This window comes from Littorina saxatilis, linkage group LG12 (assembly GCF_037325665.1).
Source record: "Littorina saxatilis isolate snail1 linkage group LG12, US_GU_Lsax_2.0, whole genome shotgun sequence".
NCBI classification, from domain to species: Eukaryota; Metazoa; Mollusca; class Gastropoda; order Littorinimorpha; family Littorinidae; genus Littorina; species Littorina saxatilis.
The window spans coordinates 9,189,865-9,208,773 of record NC_090256.1 but is presented as its reverse complement, the minus strand read 5'-3'; the positions used below and the strand labels follow the sequence as shown (position 1 = coordinate 9,208,773).

General features: G+C 40.0%; 2 protein-coding genes across 2 annotated transcripts in view; one reads left to right on the top strand and one right to left on the bottom strand.

The window, feature by feature from the left end:
* Positions 1-3,856, bottom strand: part of LOC138982501 (glutamine amidotransferase-like class 1 domain-containing protein 3, mitochondrial) — a 17,734-nt gene extending 13,878 nt beyond the window's left edge. The window contains exons 1-3 of the mRNA XM_070355804.1: positions 3,834-3,856; positions 3,607-3,637; positions 2,844-2,896 (exon numbers count right to left, since the gene is read on the bottom strand). Coding sequence (XP_070211905.1) covers positions 2,844-2,896; positions 3,607-3,637; positions 3,834-3,856 — 107 coding nt within the window. The remainder of the gene's footprint in view (positions 1-2,843; positions 2,897-3,606; positions 3,638-3,833) is intronic.
* LOC138981206 (short/branched chain specific acyl-CoA dehydrogenase, mitochondrial-like) lies at positions 3,808-18,909 on the top strand. Its single transcript, XM_070354050.1, has 11 exons — positions 3,808-3,949; positions 4,332-4,503; positions 4,979-5,079; positions 7,672-7,878; positions 8,248-8,418; positions 8,890-9,015; positions 9,558-9,650; positions 10,260-10,349; positions 14,558-14,695; positions 15,426-15,525; positions 16,356-18,909. Exons 1-11 carry the CDS (start codon positions 3,908-3,910, stop codon positions 16,427-16,429), a joined length of 1,314 nt encoding a protein of 437 aa, XP_070210151.1. The 5' UTR covers positions 3,808-3,907; the 3' UTR covers positions 16,430-18,909.

The following is an 18,909-nucleotide window of genomic DNA, read 5'->3' as shown; positions in this document are numbered from 1 at the left end:
GTTTACGAAGCCTTAACGCATTTTCGGCAAAACACTGCTAATTTTGCGTTACGGGCAGCGTTTTGACGATTACGCGAAATAGGCAAAAATATTGCTGATTCCGCGAATTCGGCAATCCCCTGAATTCAGCACGACATATACAAATGCAAAGCAGAATGAAAAAAGTCTAAAAAGCTAGTACACATCTATAAACCTAAATTGACCATACCAAATTTCACACATTACAGTTCTAATAATCACAAAAATCAAAGATACTATCCTGCACAGCTTTCTTTCTTTTTTTCTTTCTTTATTTGGTGTTTAACGTCGTTTTCAACCGTTCAAGGTTATATCGCGACGGGGAAAGGGGGGGGGGGGGGGGGGGGGATGGGATAGAGCCACTTGTTAATTGTTTCTTGTTCACAAAAGCACTAATCAAAAAATTGCTCCAGGGGCTTGCAACGTAGTACAATATATGACCTTACTGGGAGAATGCAAGTTTCCAATACAAAGGACTTAACATTTCTTACATACTGCTTGACTAAAATCTTTACAAACATTGACTATATGTTCTATACAAGAAACACTTAACAAGGGTAACAGGAGAAACAGAATCCGTTAGTCGCCTCTTACGACATGCTGGGGAGCATCGGGTAAATTCTTCCCCCTAACCCGCGGGGGGTTCCTGCACAGCAACCTTGCATTATCAGGGCAAAACTTTACCTTGAACAAAAAAAAATGTACTTTACATATATTGTAACTTAATTAACTGTTTTATCATGCTGATACGGTCTGTGTTCTGTTCTGTTTTGTTCAAATGACACATGTATGTGAAATTTTAAAAATTCTTAAAATAAAGGTAATTGTTAATGGGTACTACTTATCTCCGAAAACCTCCAAAAAACCCCAAAACCTCCAAAAACCTCATTTAGACTAACTAAATCTATCTTCAAAGAGAAGTATTGGACATGCCTGTGAAAAGTAAGCCTGATTCATGCTTACATGCACCCTTATATTTGTGTTGAGAGCCGATTTTTGACGAAATCGATGCAACAATTTCAATGCAAGGGAGGATTGTTTGTTTGTTTGCTTAACGCCCAGCCGACCACGAAGGGCCATATCAGGGCGGTGCTGCTTTGACATATAACGTGCGCCACACACAAGACAGAAGTCGCAGCACAGGCTTCATGTCTCACCCAGTCACATTATTCTGACACCGGACCAACCAGTCCTAGCACTAACCCCATAATGCCAGACGCCAGGCGGAGCAGCCACTAGATTGCCAATTTTAAAGTCTTAGGTATGACCCGGCCGGGGTTCGAACCCACGACCTCCCGATCACGGGGCGGACGCCTTACCACTAGGCCAACCGTGCCGGTCAATGCAAGGGAGGTAACTCTTGTTACTCGAAAGCACAAGTATTGATGACGTCATGTGATTAGTGCTTCCGCTCCTTCGTAAATCCTCGCACAAACATGAAAATAAAGCCATGAACGGTGAAAGTTGCAAATATAAGTCAGGCCAAAAAAAAAATAGGTGTGGTTAAGGTAACATAGCCCCAAAAAATAGGGTAGGAAGGTAGGCAATCACTTTTTTTTTTTTTTACTTTTTTTTCTAATGTGTACAAATAAACCTACTTGACAGGGAAATAAGTGTGCGACTCGAGCGCTTCCGCTGTCATTGCGTTTTCTGCACTGTTTTTTTTTGTTTTTTTTGACAAATGTAAATTGTAATAAAAAGTTATAGGGTCGGCCCCTAAAAATAGGGTAGGTCGGGTTACCGTAACCACACCTATTTTTTTTTAGGCCTCATGATTGCAAACAATTATGTAACAAAACACGATCTAAGGACGAATTTTCTTAATTTCTGATGAGTTTTTTGGTTTTTTTGGGGGTTTTTGGAGACAAGTAGTACCGCTTGTTAAAGGCACAGTAAGCCTCCCGTAAACCATCACAGATACTGTCAGGCTTTTACACACAGTACAAACACCCTTCCATTTGAACGCTCACCAAATGGGAACATCCTAGGTGCCCTCCGTAAAGAGCGAGCAATTTTCAAAGAATTGATTTTTGCGTGGTTTATCTTACCCCTGAGCCATCGTGAACCCGTGTGATCAAGTTTCCCTTTTGCACAATGTAGTCGTCAGTTAGTAATTTGAATGCGACTGACGCTGTGAGCTTATCTGCAATAGCACGTTATTAAGTCGAAAATGTTAAAAGTAAATTTTCATTTGATTAATTTACTTACCCGAATTACATATATATAGCATTGACGCAGTCTGAGATGCTAAGGTCTGAAAATCGCTACCCGTCTAAAAACTTCAAAGGGCTTATATCAATCAATATGAGGCTTATATCGCACGTATTCCGTGGGTACAGTTCTAAGCGATGGCTTTTGACTGTTCAGAGGAACTGGCGATAGGTATAAACCGTCGAGAACCACGACCTTGCATGACCCCGCGATCCGGGCTTTTCTTTTTTCAAACTTTCAAAACTTCGAATTGTACTATTATCTTGTCTTGATGAAAAAAGAATTCTTTTATGAATTCAGAATGTTTGTGTAACACGCTGTCAATTTATTATTTAGATTTTAAAAGTTAGGTCTAGCGCCAAAACGCACCACGGTCCGATTGTCTCTGACACAATCCGCAAAATTATTTCTTTGAAAATTGCTCGCTCTTTACGCAGAGCACCTAGGATGTTCCCGTTTGGTGAGCGTTCAAATGGAAGGGTGTTTGTACTGTGTGTAAAAGCCTGACAGTATCTGTGCTGGTTTACGGGAGGCGCACTGTGCCTTTAATTGCTCAAAATAAAAAGAAATTTAAAAAGCAAGGTCTTAAAGTCGGTTCATCAGTTAGCACTTACGCTGATGCTTCATGGACTTCTGATCCATCATAAACACCACACCCAGACAGCACCTGGAAATGTGGAATACATAGACGTTATCATCTTTTTCAGAGATATACTATGCACCCTCTGAGTGAGGAAATATGTGTGTGTATGAACGCGAGTGTGTGCGCGCGCGCACGTGTTTGTCTGTCTGTTTTTTCCCCCACTGACTGCAGTAATTGACATGCTTATTTGAATTTAAAACCAAAACATAATTCTTTCCGTTTTTGTAAAACCAAAGATATACATAGCTTATCTGAAAGAGAGAGAGAGAGAGAGAGAGAGAGAGAGAGAGAGAGAGAGAGAGAGAGAGAGAGAGAGAGAGAGAGACATTTTAACAAGTCACAAAGAGTGGGAAAGACATTGAAGTAACAGCCTGTATGACTCGTCCCACCAAAGTCAGGACTTTTATTGTACTCTAAATTATTATCATGCGCTCTCCCGCATCCGTTGCGAAGATGACCAACAGTGGTCCCTGCAACGTAACATATCCAGATCCAGATCCAGAGAGACAGACACACAGGCTCATCACAGGGGAGAGAGAGAGAGAGAGAGAGAGAGAGAGAGAGAGAGAGAGAGAGAGAGAGAGAGAGAGAGAGAGAATTACCACTGCAACTTTCGCGCTGAGCGCGCTTGAAGCGTGCAGAGCATTAGCGTGGACTCTGCACTGCACTGCAGATCGTGTTAGGAAGGCTGTCTTCGAGCAAAACATGCTTGATATTGTGTGGCTTGTTGTCACCTCTTTTGCAGACGCCGGACAGCAAGAACACCTTCAGGCAGAGTTACCTCCCCTGGCAAAATGTCCTGTTAGTACTCACCTGCAGACTTATTGCAACAAAGGTTACTTATTTCCAGACCGTGCAGATAAACAAATAGGACATGAACTTGCTTTTTTTAAATAATAACACAGTACATTTAAGTCAACATTTCTGTTATGCTAGTTTAGTTTTCTTAACATTTTCTGACTCAACAAAAATATTGAATAACATAAGCAGTCGTCTGCTAGGTTCGTCTGAAGGCTCCCTAAATAGGTAAACAAGATGGCAGCTCCCTTGGTGTTGATCCGTCGGTTTGCTCAAAAGGTAAGTGGGTTTTTTAAACTGTGACAGGAAGTTTGTTGAACGGTATTGTGTGCATCTGCTTCTTTATTCTTTATGCTACAAATTTGAGTTTCATTTAGTCTAATGGTCAAAACAACAACGAATATGACCAAGTTATGTTCGGTTTGACTTTCACAAACCTTCGTTGCACAACCAATCAGAGATAGGATTGGGTTGGTAACGCAGGTCAGGTACTTTTGTTTTTAATTTATCCCCATCTATTCGCACTACATATATTTTTTTTAAACACTGAATTTTGCCTGGACATTAGGATCCGAGCGTGTATTCGATTACACAAAATAAAAGGTATAGTACTTGCATACATGTGATTTGATCACTGACAAAGTTGTATTTTCACTTTCAGGGGCTGGTTCATGTTTTTCCAAGGGGGCATGCAGATTTCAGAATCCCAGTTTTAGCTACCAGTGCACGATGGAAATCTGTAGCTCCAGGCGCTCAGCCGCAAACTGGCGACATGTTGCTGAGACCTCCCATCGACCTTTTGACAGACGAAGAGAAGATGATGCGAGATGCAGGTATTAAAATGATATGAATTATGATTATAAATGATTATAATGATACAAAATAATCATATGTGCATAACATTGCTAAGGTACAAAATATATATACACAATTTGAGTTCATTTCCCAAGTCATTCTTAGCTGACTTTTAGTGTTATTTTTTGTCTTAAATTGTTGTCTGTGATGTTGGATGTCTGTGTGTGCATGCATTTATGTCAAGTCAGTGTTGTTTTTATCAGGTCTCGATCAGTCTTCAGTCACTGGCGCATACTTTTCTGATCTGACGCATTGTTCTGACACCTGGTCAGTCAACCGTCCGATAATGTTGGCATGTATAAGAGGTCTTAATAAATTCTGACCTAAAATAAAAGTGTTGTCATTTTTACAACCAGGACATTTTAGGCTGATGTTGTGTAAGTTTAAGTTAAAACACAAATGCAAGTAGTGTAACTATTGTTAACTAGATGTAAAAGAGAATGCTGTTTTCAGTTGCGCGTCTGGCAGCAGAGCAAATCGAACCGCTAGTTCGAGAGATGGATGACAAATGTCAAATGGCGCCATCAGTCAGACAGGCACTGTTTGAGAATGGGGTAAGTTTCCTTGTGTGGATAATCCGCCAGCACACCCCAGTTTGGAACTGCCTGTCTGTTTGTCTGTCTGTCTGTTTGTCTGTCTGCATGTCTGCACCTTAATCTGTGTTACAAGTCTGTCTGTTTGAAAGGCAGATTGTCAAACAAATGTGATGGGATATCACTATTTGTGTCTAAATTGTACCTGTTTCAAATGATTGTGTATGCCTATCTTATTACATGCACACTTCAAAATCTCGCATCTGTCTTGTTTTTTTCCGTACCTGTCATATATGTGTTGTATTGGGGGGGGGGGGGGGGGGGGATGGCTATTGATGAATCTGTGTGTGTGCACGTGTGTGGACATGAATGTTGGAGCAGATTGTTCATGAATCACTTTTTGCTATAGCTTGGATCAAACCATATAGGGATGATCGATGCAGGCTTAATTAAAGGGGCCTTATAATTATTTCTCTTGTAAACTATCATGATGTTCACTAGTACCTCGGACCTGTCCAAGATTTTACATGTGACGAGAAGGATTAATGTATCAGTAAGCTCACCAAACATTGCACTACAGTGGAACCCCCATTTAAAAACCCCCATTTAAGAGTTCCTTACTTTCTCAGATTTTCTGTTCATAACTTCTGTAGATAAACCAAATTTGCCCCCATTTTTAGACTCCCTCCTTTTTAAAGGTCTGATTTTCTCAGATTTTCTGTTCATAACTTCTGTAGATAAACTAAATTTACCCCCATTTTTAGACTCCCTCCTTTTTAAAGGTCTGATTTTCTCAGATTTTCTGTTCATAACTTCTGTAGATAAACCAAATTTACCCCCATTTTTAGACTCCCTCCTTTTTAAAGGTCTGATTTTCTCAGATTTTCTGTTCATAACTTCTGTAGATAAACCAAATTTACCCCCATTTTTAAACTCCCTCCTTTTTAAAGGTGGATTTTCTCAGATTTTCTGTTCATAACTTCTGTAGATAAACCAAATTTACCCCCATTTTTAGACTCCCTCCTTTTTAAAGGTCTGATTTTCTCAGATTTTCTGTTCATAACTTCTGTAGATAAACCAAATTTACCCCCATTTTTAGACTCCCTCCTTTTTAAAGGTCTGATATTTTCTCAGATTTTCTGTTCATAACTTCTGTAGATAAACCAAAGTTACCCCCATTTTTAGACTCCCTCCTTTTTAAAGGTCTGATTTTCTCAGATTTTCTGTTCATAACTTCTGTAGATAAACCAAAGTTACCCCCATTTTTAGACTCCCTCCTTTTTAAAGGTCTGATTTTCTCAGATTTTCTGTTCATAACTTCTGTAGATAAACTAAATTTACCCCCATTTTTAGACTCCCCCCTTTTTAAAGGTCTGATTTTCTCAGATTTTCTGTTCATAACTTCTGTAGATAAACTAAATTTACCCCCATTTTTAGACTCCCTCCTTTTTAAAGGTCTGATTTTCTCAGATTTTCTGTTCATAACTTCTGTAGATAAACCAAATTTACCCCCATTTTTAGACTCCCTCCTTTTTAAAGGTCTGATTTTCTCAGATTTTCTGTTCATAACTTCTGTAGATAAACCAAATTTACCCCCATTTTTAGACTCCCTCCTTTTTAAAGGTCTGATTTTCTCAGATTTTCTGTTCATAACTTCTGTAGATAAACCAAATTTACCCCCATTTTTAGACTCCCTCCTTTTTAAAGGTCTGATTTTCTCAGATTTTCTGTTCATAACTTCTGTAGATAAACTAAATTTACCCCCATTTTTAGACTCCCTCCTTTTTAAAGGTCTGATATTTTCTCAGATTTTCTGTTCATAACTTCTGTAGATAAACCAAAGTTACCCCCATTTTTAGACTCCCTCCTTTTTAAAGGTCTGATTTTCTCAGATTTTCTGTTCATAACTTCTGTAGATAAACCAAAGTTACCCCCATTTTTAGACTCCCCCCTTTTTAAAGGTCTGATTTTCTCAGATTTTCTGTTCATAACTTCTGTAGATAAACCAAATTTACCCCCATTTTTAGACTCCCCCCTTTTTAAAGGTCTGATTTTCTCAGATTTTCTGTTCATAACTTCTGTAGATAAACTAAATTTACCCCCATTTTTAGACTCCCTCCTTTTTAAAGGTCTGATTTTCTCAGATTTTCTGTTCATAACTTCTGTAGATAAACCAAATTTACCCCCATTTTTAGACTCCCTCCTTTTTAAAGGTCTGATTTTCTCAGATTTTCTGTTCATAACTTCTGTAGATAAACTAAATTTACCCCCATTTTTAGACTCCCTCCTTTTTAAAGGTCTGATTTTCTTAGATTTTGTAAGGTCTTAAAAAAGGGGTCCCATTGTATCACTTTCAGACTGTGCATCGCTCTGGTCTGTACATTCACTTTCAGACTGTGCATCGCTCTGGTCTGTACATTCACTTTCAGACTGTGCATCGCTCTGGTCTGTACATTCACTTTCAGACTGTGCATCGCTCTGGTCTGTACATTCACTTTCAGACTGTGCATCGCTCTGGTCTGTACATTCACTTTCAGACTGTGCATCGCGCGCTCTGGTCTGTACATTCACTTTCAAACTGTGCATCGCTCTGGTCTGTACATTCACTTTCAGCTTATGGGCATTGAAGTACCAACGCAGTACGGGGGCACAAACTCGACCTTCATGGTCGCCAACCTGGTGATTGAGGAACTGGCCAAGGTGGACGCATCTGTCAGTGTGTTTTGTGACATCCAGAACACGCTCATAAACACACTCATCATGAAACTGGGCACGCAGGAACAGAGGGAGAAGTATCTGCCTAGGCTTGCAAAGGATATGGTAAGGATATGTGTTAACTTATTTACAAGAAGACTATTGTACTGTCAATACAGCAGAACAGAAGGTTGAATTTGTTATTGATTTTTTTTTTTACTAGAGTTGTAAGTCCTTGTGGTTATAGTGAGATGTAAACCTATGGAGTTTTTTTTGGTTAAAAAGCAGAGGGGTAGTGTTTCTTTTCAATACCCCAATACTCGTCCTACTATTTGAAAAATAGAGTTCAAATACATGTTCATGATGGCTTTAATACATTCTAAACTGTGAGCCTATAGCTGTTACTGTTTGTGTTACATTTGCATACTCTTATTTAAACCAGCATGGTGTTGTGGTAATATAGCAGAATGTCTAACTGCTAACATTTCCTTTCAGGTCGGGAGCTTTTGCCTCTCTGAGCCAGAAGCAGGTTCAGATGCCTTTGCCTTGCGAACACAAGCAGTACGCCAAGGCAACGACTACATCATCACAGGACAGAAGATATGGATCTCCAGTGCTGATTGTGCTGGTGTCTTCCTCGTCATGGCCAATGCCAAGCCTGCTGATGTGAGTTAGTGGAGGATGCGGGGTGAAACAGTGCTGGTGTTAATGCTGTAATTCCCGTATAACCTATGTGTTTTGTTGTTTTTGTTGTTGTTGTTGTTGCTTTCTCATCTTGTTATTCTTTTGCAATTATCCCCACCCCAACAGATATATTGTTTGTGTGTTTGGCTGTGTGTCTGTTTTCATGTGTGTGCAGATTGCACATTGTCATTTTCTTAATCATCAACTGTCAGATTTGACTCGGCCTTGGAAGGTTGTATGTATGTATGTACATGTATATTACTGATTTCACCAGGGCCAAGAATTCCCATTGAACTATTTAATGACTTGCACAAATGCGTTTTGGGTTAATTTTGTGGTTGTCAATGTAATGTGAATACAATAGCACTAGCAGTATGCCATGTTGTATCACTAGAATATTCTGAAACATAATCTGTCTGAGTGTTTGACATTGTGTCTTTTGCTGTCTTGCAGGGTTACAAAGGCATCACATGTTTTATCGTAGACAGAGACACTGAGGGGGTGAGCATCGGCAAGAAGGAAGACAAACTGGGCCTCCGTGCGTCAAGCACATGTGCCGTGCACTTTGATGGTGTCAGGGTCAGTGTCATAAAATATTACATTTGCACATTGAATAGGGTCAGGACTTAATAACTTTGTAACGCTCCATGTACACAGGGGATAGAGGCAGATGCTGTTCTGGTATGAAACACTTTGCTGTACTGCTGGTTCATAGCCTGCATTTTATCTGTGTAGCTGTGTGTAAGATGTCAAAGTTCTTTTTTCTGTATCAGAGTTTGAGTGTTTGGGAATGGGTAGTTGATGCAAGTTCGGTGTCTGGGACAACATGACATACTTTACTTCACGCTGTGGATTCCCGGAGAAACATAGGGCTGCAGCAGCAGCTGTCAGACAACCTATCAAGTATCATTACACCCCTGTATATCCAGAGGTGTACAGGTTTCACTCTTTCTGTTTGTTTGTTTGTTTGTTCGCACTTAGATCTCTTGTGTTTATGAGTGGATTGAGCTGAATTTGGTGTGTTCCCTGTTTTTATTGGGTTGGATCAGTTAAACCTTTCAAGTTTGGTCAGGCAGGTGGCAAGAGTAACAATTCGTCGTATTGCTTGTCTTGATGTGCAGGTGCCTGATACCAACATCCTTGGGACCTTTGGACAGGGGTACAAGTATGCGATCAGCATGCTTAACGAGGGAAGGATTGGCATTGCTGCTCAGGTATGTGTGTGTGTGGGGGGGGGGGGGAGTAGGGTGTATGTGTTTGTCAGTGGATGTAAGAGAAAGAGAGAGGTGTGGGAGGATTATGTGCATCGACATGGTGTATGTTCATCATTGTTGTTCCCTGACTTAGAGGACAAGAGGTCACCTGGATTGAAAGTATGTTTATATATGTCCAAATGTCCTGGCTACACAAACAGTGTTCTGTCAGAAGACCTCTTACATGTCAAAACTATTGGACAGTCGACTGGCCAGGAGTCAGAACCATGCATCGGATCAAAAACATATACGTACGTGGCTGAAGACCCAAGGCCTGAGAACAACACTGGTGCAGATGTGTGTTTGTGTGTGTGTATGTGTGTGTGTGTTTGTGTTTGTGTGTTTGTGTGTGTGTATGTGTGTGTGTTTTTGTGTGTGTGTATGTGTGTGCGTGCATGCATAAATGGGTGTACCGGGTGTGTGAGAGAGAAGGGAGACTAGACGACCAACACAACAACAAATACAAACAATTGATGGCTGTGAGTGGTTCACTTGTCTGTCTCACTATAATAAGAGTGAAATTCACAGTCCACTTCTTAATGTTGTTTTGCTGTTCTTTTCATCTTCTAGATGCTTGGCCTGTCTGAGGGATGCTTCAACAAAACAATTCCATACACCATGGAGAGAAAGCAGTTTGGACGCCGAATCTGGGACTTCCAGGTTCGCTTCTTAATTTTTGGAAATGAAGAGCTAAAACATCAATGTTTCATGTTTCTTTCAAAGCGGTATGTTTTTTGAAGACTATGCTCCAATTTTTGTGCAACCGTTGCAAACGGTGTTAGCATTTTTTTAAATCTGGGTTGTTGTTGTTTTTTACATCTTTTGTTTTGTTTTTTGTATTATTTATAAAAATGTAGGGATGTGGGAAGGTAGAGTGTAAGTGGGATATCACAGGCAGAGGAGCACAAAATGGAGACACCAAAGACAGGGGTCGCTTTAACTTGTCTTTATTTATATGTATGATAACCAGAAACCAGTAGCTTTGGAATTAGTCAGAAAACCTATGTACCAGAAACTCTGGTGTAAACCAAAAATGTTCTTTATAATTGGTTCCTCCTCAATGAGCACACTTAGAAAGAAGAAGCCGAAGTCGTGGAACACAAAACCACACAAGCACAAGTCTTTGTCTCGGAACACACACCGCAGCGACTCAAGCTAGCACTATAAAGTTCGCGCTCAAACTGCAGAATCTGACCAGCTGGAGACCGGTCCACAAAGATCAAGACAAATTTGGGCAGCACTTCAACACGTCTTCAGAATGACGACAAACTCGAGTAGCACCTCATCAGCATTCACTAAGTCACTTGTTAGGATAGTACAAAAGCCCAGGGTATTTAACGACAGAACGTGGACTGCTCTGAAAGCGGGTAGGGGTACGCTGCATCTACAAGAAAGCCAATGGGAAGCCCACCCGGTCTGGGCCAATGATGAATACCGCTTTCTACCCAATCGGACAGCGCGAAATAAAATGTACCCCCAGACTTGTGTTTGTTTTACACTGAATATTACAAAACAATTACTAAACTGATAAATGTGAATCTTCTTCTTCTTTGTTCATGGGCTGAAACTCCCACGTTCACTCATGTTTTTGCATGAGAGGGTTTTTACGTGTATGGCCGTTTTTACCCCACCTTTCAGGCAGCATACGCCGATTTCGGGGGAAGCATGCTGGGTATTTTCGTGTTTCTATAACCCACCGAACTCTGACATGGACTACAGGATCTTTTCCGTGCGCACTTGGTCTTGTGCTTGCGTGTACACACGAAGGGGAATAAGGCACTAGCAGGTCTGCACATAAGTTGACCTGGGAGATCGGAAAAATACCCACCCTTAACCCACCAGGCGGCTGCGGCCGGGATTTGAACTCACGACCTTCCGATTAAGAGGCCGACGTCGTACCACCCCGCCTCTGCGCCCGTCTAGATGTGAATCAAATACCTGTTAAAAGCTAGAGGATCCTACCACCTAAATCTGGGACAGAATAGGTTTGAAATGAATACTCTGTTTAGAGTCTAAGACAGTGAATTCACTTGTTCAACCGGTTTACAACAACAAACAATAGTGATCAAAGACACCCAGATATGCTGAAGTCACTCATTAGACACTGGTGGGTAGAGGTTACTCTGCTGATTTCTCTCACCACTTCATGTTAGGGGTTATTGAGTAGACAGGGCAATATTTAAACGTAAACCCAACACACAACTAACACGAGGCAAATTGGTGTAATACATCTTTATCGACTTTTGAATTAACAGAAGCTGAAGTTGTCCAAGTGTTAAGGAATTTAAATTTATCCAAGGCCGTGGGCCCTGACGGAATACATAATAAATTGCTTGTAGATGGATTACCTGTTATCGTTCCACCGCTTACAGTTCTCTTTAACAGATCCTTGTCTGAGGGTGTTTTTCCAGTTGTCTGGAAAACTGCTCACATTACGCCCATTTTTAAGAAAGGCGATAGGAGCGCTTGTTCCAACTACCGTCCAATCTCTTTGCTGAGTTGTATTGGGAAGGTGCTTGAAAAATGTATACAAATCCGTGTGTTTGGTTATTTGAAAAATTATGATTTGATTACACACTGCCAATCTGGTTTTATTGCTGGTGATTCGACTGTTTATCAACTATTGAGTATATATGATGATTTTTGTGTTGCACTTGATAAAAACATTATGTCACAGGCAATATTTTTTGATGTATCCAAAGCTTTTGATAAAGTCTGGCATCGCGGTCTGCTCCACAAGCTTGAGGCGATAGGTATAAGAGGTCCCTTGCTTGTTTGGTTTGAAAATTACTTGAGCGATCGCAGACAAGCAGTAGTATTGAAAGGAACCAAATCAAGTTATGCTACCCCTTCTGCTGGTGTCCCTCAGGGTTCTGTCTTAGGACCTCTTTTATTTCTCATTTATATTAACGATATTGGTGTTGGTCTTGAATCAGTGTTGAAACTCTTTGCAGACGATACGAGTATGTATTTAAGTTTAGATAACGATGATGTACGAGCAGAGATTCTGAATTCTGATTTGGATAAAATTCGCACATGGGCTTCTAAATGGAAAGTCACTTTTAATTGTCAAAAGACAGAATTGTTGGACATTTGTAGGCAACAAAATGTTTTACTTCCACCATTGTATTTCGAAGATGCACACTTAGTTGATGTTGAAAATCACAAGCACCTTGGCGTCATTCTACAAGGTAATTGTAAATGGGATTCCCACATAAAAAGTCTAATTGCTAAATGTAGAAAGTCAATTGCGTGTTTTGGTTTATTCAAGCATCGTTTAAACAGAAAATCACTTGAAGTTATATATAAATCCTTTATGTTACCATTGTTTGATTATGCGGACGTTATCTGGGATAACTGTACACAGTGTTTGGCAGACGAGTTGGAGACATTGCATCTCGATGCAATCCGAATCATTGTAGGTGCAGTACGTGGCACAAGCCACCAAAAACTGTATAACGAATCGGGTTTTGTGCCCCTGAAAGAAAGGCGACGTCGTCATAAACTTTTGCTGTATTATAAAATTGTAAATCGTTTAACCCCAGAATATTTATATTCCAAACTGCCGGTCCTGGTTTCCGATGTAAATCCTTACCACAGACGACGCCCTCTTGAACGTAAGTTTCCATTGTGCAGAAGTGAGTTATATAAATCTTCATTTTTTCCTTCAACGACAGCTTTGTGGAATAATCTTCCAGAAAATATACAACAAACGCAGTCAGTTGGTGAATTTAAAAGGTATTTGACCGATGGAGATGTTGTTGTTCCACAGTATTATTATTTAGGCAACCGCCAGGGACAGGTACTTCACAGCAGGTTGAGATTAAACATGAGCGATTTGCAACAAGACTTAGTTAACCGACACCTCTCTGATAATTTAGAATGTACGTGTGGAGCATGCCCGGAAGATTCTGAACATTTCTTGTTACACTGTCCAAAATTTAAAGAACATAGAACCATTTTATTCAATAGTCTGCCAACACACGTTCTGGACTGCAAAACACTCTTGTTTGGAAATACTGATTTAACTATATCTTTGAACACGAAAATATTCTCTGTTGTACAAGACTATGTTATGTTAACTAATCGCTTCGGCTGATATTATATTAACTGTGCAATTGATGTAGCCAGGCATTCTCTCCCTCCCTCTCTCTCTCTCCCTCTCCCTCTCTCTCTCTCTCTCTCTCTCTCTCTCTCTCTCTCTCTCTCTCTCTCTCTCTTTACCCTATTTGTATAAAATATAATTAAAGATTATCAAGATAAGTGTTGAAGCTATCACTTGTTCGTCATGTTTTGCTATCTGAATGTGTATTGATTATAAGTTCAAGAACGTGTCCATAAGCAATCTGCTTGTTAACGTTCTCAATGTTGTTATTGTTTGAAACGTGTGTATGAGAATTTGAATAAACACGCTTAAACCAACTAACACACAAGCAGAGAATATAGCTAGCTATATGGACAGGGGAGGCAACTGGGTCGGGCAGGAGATATACAAACACAAAGAGACTGGGTACGCCACTTGGCTACAGCGGGAGCCTTGATGTCTTTTGTTGGAAATAATTGTTGTATTTTTACCCCGCTATTCAGGCAGCCTTTCGCTGCTTTCGGGGGAAGCATGCTAGTTATTTTCATGTTTTCATATTAACTACCGAACTGACATTGATTACAGGATCTTTATCATGCGCACTTGGTCTTGTGAGCTTGCATGTACACATGAAGGTGGATAAGGCTCCAGCAGGTCTGCACGTAAGTTGACCTGGGAGAACGGAAAAATCTCCACCCTTAACCCACCAGGCCAGGAAAATCAAAACGTGTTTTAATGCTTGTCATACACAAATGTCAGCATCATGACAGTATTTAATCCACAGGGCATGCAGCACCAGATTGCTCAAGTGGCCACACAGATTGAGGCGGCCAAAGTGCTGGTCTACAATGCTGCCAGACGTAAGGAAGCGGGTCTGTCAGTGGTCAAGGAAGCCTCCATGGCCAAACTCTTTGCATCTCAGGTGAGTAGTATAATGTGTTGCACTGACTCGAGTGATTGTTGTTAATGGCAGCCCTGTGAAATAAAAAATTTCTAAATGCCTCAAAGTGCAACTCTGAATAAAAAAAAAAATGTGTTTACATTTTCTTCTTCTTTTTTTTGGGTGGGGGGTCAGCTGAGCTGTATACAAACATACAACGCAAAAATCACTATGCTTGATAAATATTTTATCTCCAGACGATAAAAGACAAAAACTCTGTTTATTCTAAATCCGCAGTGGTTTTGAGCTACGTAGAGGTGGGCTGAGATCAGCCATCCTGCATGTGTGCATGTATGTACTTTACAAGTTTGTTTGCCTAACATGAACATGCAAGAGCAAAAGATAAGGGTGGTGGTTTTACAATCTCAGAACTCCAGGACCTACATCAAAGACCAGATATGTTGCTAGGATTTACTTTTGTCAGCAAATTTGATTAGGGTATTGGGTTCTTAATGTTTTGATTGTTTGCAGGGTCAGTCGGTAGGTAATGTAGTCCAGATTGTACAAAAAGTATTGTCACCACATATTCTTAAAACTAGTCAGTAAAGGGCCATCTTATAGTGTAACTAATCCAGGCACATTTGAGGCTCGATCATTTTGCATTGGTAGATCTGTACTAAAATGGCGGTGTAATTGGAGAGGCCGCAATACGGTGTAAAAGACTTTCGAAACAGCTTAACTTCATACTAAGGATTTTGTTTCACTTCTGCAGGTAGCCACAGTGACAACATCAAAGTGCATAGAATGGATGGGAGGCGTGGGCTTCACAAAAGACTATCCCATCGAAAAGTATTACAGAGACTGCAAGATCGGCAAGTTGTACTTTCTAATGATTGTTGGCCTTTCTTATTATTTGGTCATGGCCATTGATGGGTGTAGTGCGTGATGTCACGTTTTCTCCTGCGCTTGTTACTCTGCAGGAGGTCTGCCCGCTGGCTTCAGCAAACACGCTCCAACTTCCGGGCAGCTCATGGAGTGTATGTGACCCAAACCTGGGGGTTCGGTTTATGGGCACCAGGGCGTGTCCACTCATGCACAGGTGGGCCTGCGTGCCGCATGTTCGGGGCCAAACCTCCTCCGCGCCCTTGCAATTCTGCCTAAGGGCACAAGGCCCCGAGTATCCACTCAACACCTCATGGAGGATTGCTTAAAAGTTTGCAAAGGACTTGTGGAGAGGCTAGCGCACTAAACTGGCAGGAGAGACTTACACATTGTTCTCTTTTCGCCGGTGCTGCGTACAGCTTGGCTAGCCAGCGGTGAAGGCTGAAAGCGAGGTGTAATAAGCACACAGAGGTTCAAAGCCAACACGCTACGGACGCATTCCACCACCATTTGTTGGGCTTCTCATTATTTGACTTAAATGTTTCAGAGAACAACCCCAGTCATAGGTGATACTGACTGATGCAGAGACTCTGTGTGTGCGTGAGTGTGTTGTGTGTGAGAATAAGAGTGTGAGTGAGTGTGTGTTTGTGTGTGTGTGTGTGGTGTGGGTGTGTACTCATGTTTGCCAGCACAGACATGACTATGATGAAAACTGTGCGTTAGCAGACACACCACAAAGAGATTTAGACAGTTTTCTTCTTTCAGCCTTTGTTAAACGTACTAGAGCATATTTCTTAACAGAAGAGCTTGTATTTTTCAGGCACAATTTACGAAGGAACAAGCAACATCCAGCTAAACACTATTGCCAAGTGCATCGAAAGGGAGATGAACTGAATGAAGGCAGCTGAAGTGTCAAGGGTATACAAGCAGCAGGTCCAAACACGTGGAGATACATAGACTGTGACGCGAGTGAATTATTTTTACTGAATTTTTTTAATACTATTAACGTCTTTCAGCATGAGCCATAGCTGTCAGTAAGAAAACTGCTTTTATGTAGTTGACACTGAGTGATGGCGCTAGCCATTCTAAAAACCAATCATTTGCTTACCAGTACAGATTACGACTCTCACAGAAAACGGTCACTATGGTGGTCAGCATGTATTATATTTGTCAGGAAGAAACCAGTCAAACGGCCATGTATGCATGACCAGTGGCCGATTTCATTTACGGTATTTTGAGAATTTGTCCCGGTTATGTATTTCCAGTTAACACAATCCCTGTGACATGTTTGCTAGGATCATGCTAGCAAATTAATTCATTTAGCCTCAGAGTTACTACTGACCCAGCCGACTTCTGGGACCAAGAGACAGTTACATCCTCTTTTGACTGTGTGTTTCTCAGTTCCTCGCTTTTCTTTTTTCAAATATAAAAATACGATGATGTCATTTGCAGAGATGGGATTTGTACTTGGATCCGCATCCAAACGTGGGTTTTTTCATGAAATAGTCCATTGTTATGTCCAAATTATGGACATTTCTAAGCTTCAAGGGCTTCTCCGGAGGGGAGTATATTCGTATGCCCCAGTAAGCTTTTCGTTTATACCCCTGTTCCAACCCTGTATTTGAAGGGGGTGTTCATTTAATTGTTGAAACTGTTACTAATTGCGAAAGCGTTCTTTGTAAGAAAGAGAACTTCGGTTTGGGATCTTTGACAGTTACCATAAGAATGTCTAGTTTTGCACCAAACTCGTCCTTCCAATAGTTAATGGACAACAATAATTTGACTATTACAGTATTATCTGAATTTTATTATGTGGACTTTTTGGTACAACTGATATAACGTGCAAGTTTAGATATTATTGTTGAGATTGTTTTGTTAATGATTATTGATCACTGAGAGATTTGTTTACTGCTACCGTTATGTAATTATGGATACAATTTTTGTTGGACCTAATTTGTTAAAGTGATTCAAATGATTGAGGTTTTGATTTGCATTGGAGGATAAGTGAATCTCTAAAAAGTGCCATGGAAACCAAGAAAACTAAAGTACTTCCATTTAAAAAAGAATATATTGATATATCGATGCTAGTAAATATAAGCCCCAATGTATCAAGACCACTGTGCACTTTGCACGATATTATAACAATAATGAAAATGCATAAGTTATCACATACGAAGCAAAGATTGTACATGCTAGTTATACAGTATATAATAAGTGCTTGGGGGGGAAGTGCAACACAACTCTTATAATCAGTCACTGCACAACTGCTTAAGAAACAACAACAGAAAACAAGGAAAAGTTATGCATAATGTTAGTTATTTTGATGGATCTTCAGAGACATTTTCTTGTGTTCACAATCACATTTCATATTTTTTCAGGTTCAGTTCTTTTACAAGCATGCTCTGTACTGAAGTATTTACTGGTAACTTGTCTTGTCATCAACAAGCATGCTCTGTACTGAAGTATTTACTGGTAACTTGTCTTGTCATCAAAAAGCATTTGGAATTTTCATGGCATTGTTTTAAAATTAATATTTTTTTATGTACAGCTTAATTTATGTGCACCACATGTGAACTGTATAGTCATTAGCTCAGCAAGCCTCTATTAGCTTCTTTGGAGCTGATTTTAACTCTATGCATGTAATTTACTGTTTCTTTCTTCTTATTTCCGAACAATTTTAATGATCAGTCACTTTTGTATTACACGTAGCAGATTGCTGGTACAATTTACATGTATTTTCACAAATTAAGTGGCCAGTATGATAAGAAGAGACTTGTAAACAGAATTCTGTCTGTAGATGCAGTATTTTCGAGGATTTGCTGTTGGTTAGAAGTATACTCAATACTAAATAAAACAATTTGTGCCAAAGTGACTTTACGCAGCTTACCAAAATAGCAACAACAAAAGAGCAACTTCTCCAAAGGGTTAATTTGCTTCTCTGTGTCGAAAGGTATATGTAACTACTGTAGGTACAGTGTCTTCTTTAATTAATTAATGGCCTTTGTAACCAAAGGCCAGGTCCAAATAATAATGGCATCTTTTCTTGAGTGATTATTTATCAAGTTTATGTTATGAAAGAAAAACAAAACACTTTTCCTAGCTTAGTACGTCCCGCGGATTTCCGCTTGTACAAATTATCACTGTGTGCTGTGCATGAGCTGTAACGTTTGCTGAACATGATGATAAGAATTCAATGACATTACCAGGTGTGAGACTAACAAAAAAGATGTTTCATTGCAAGTCTCTTGTTTACCTTGGTGTTGTGAATATTAATCCTTGTAAAAAAATAAAAAAAAAAAGCACAACTGTTTGAAAATGGGAGCAATTTTAAGTTGTTATTCAATCACTTAGTAAAATAAAAAGAAATAACTGAT

Bases quoted from the DNA above. Each gene is read 5' to 3' on its own strand.
- LOC138981206 (XM_070354050.1), top strand. From the start codon at position 3,908: ATGGCAGCTCCCTTGGTGTTGATCCGTCGGTTTGCTCAAAAG. The intron at 5,080-7,671 runs GTAAGTTTCCTT...ATTCACTTTCAG, and splicing joins AGGCACTGTTTGAGAATGGG to CTTATGGGCATTGAAGTACC. The intron at 15,526-16,355 runs GCAAGTTGTACT...TGTATTTTTCAG, and splicing joins TTACAGAGACTGCAAGATCG to GCACAATTTACGAAGGAACA.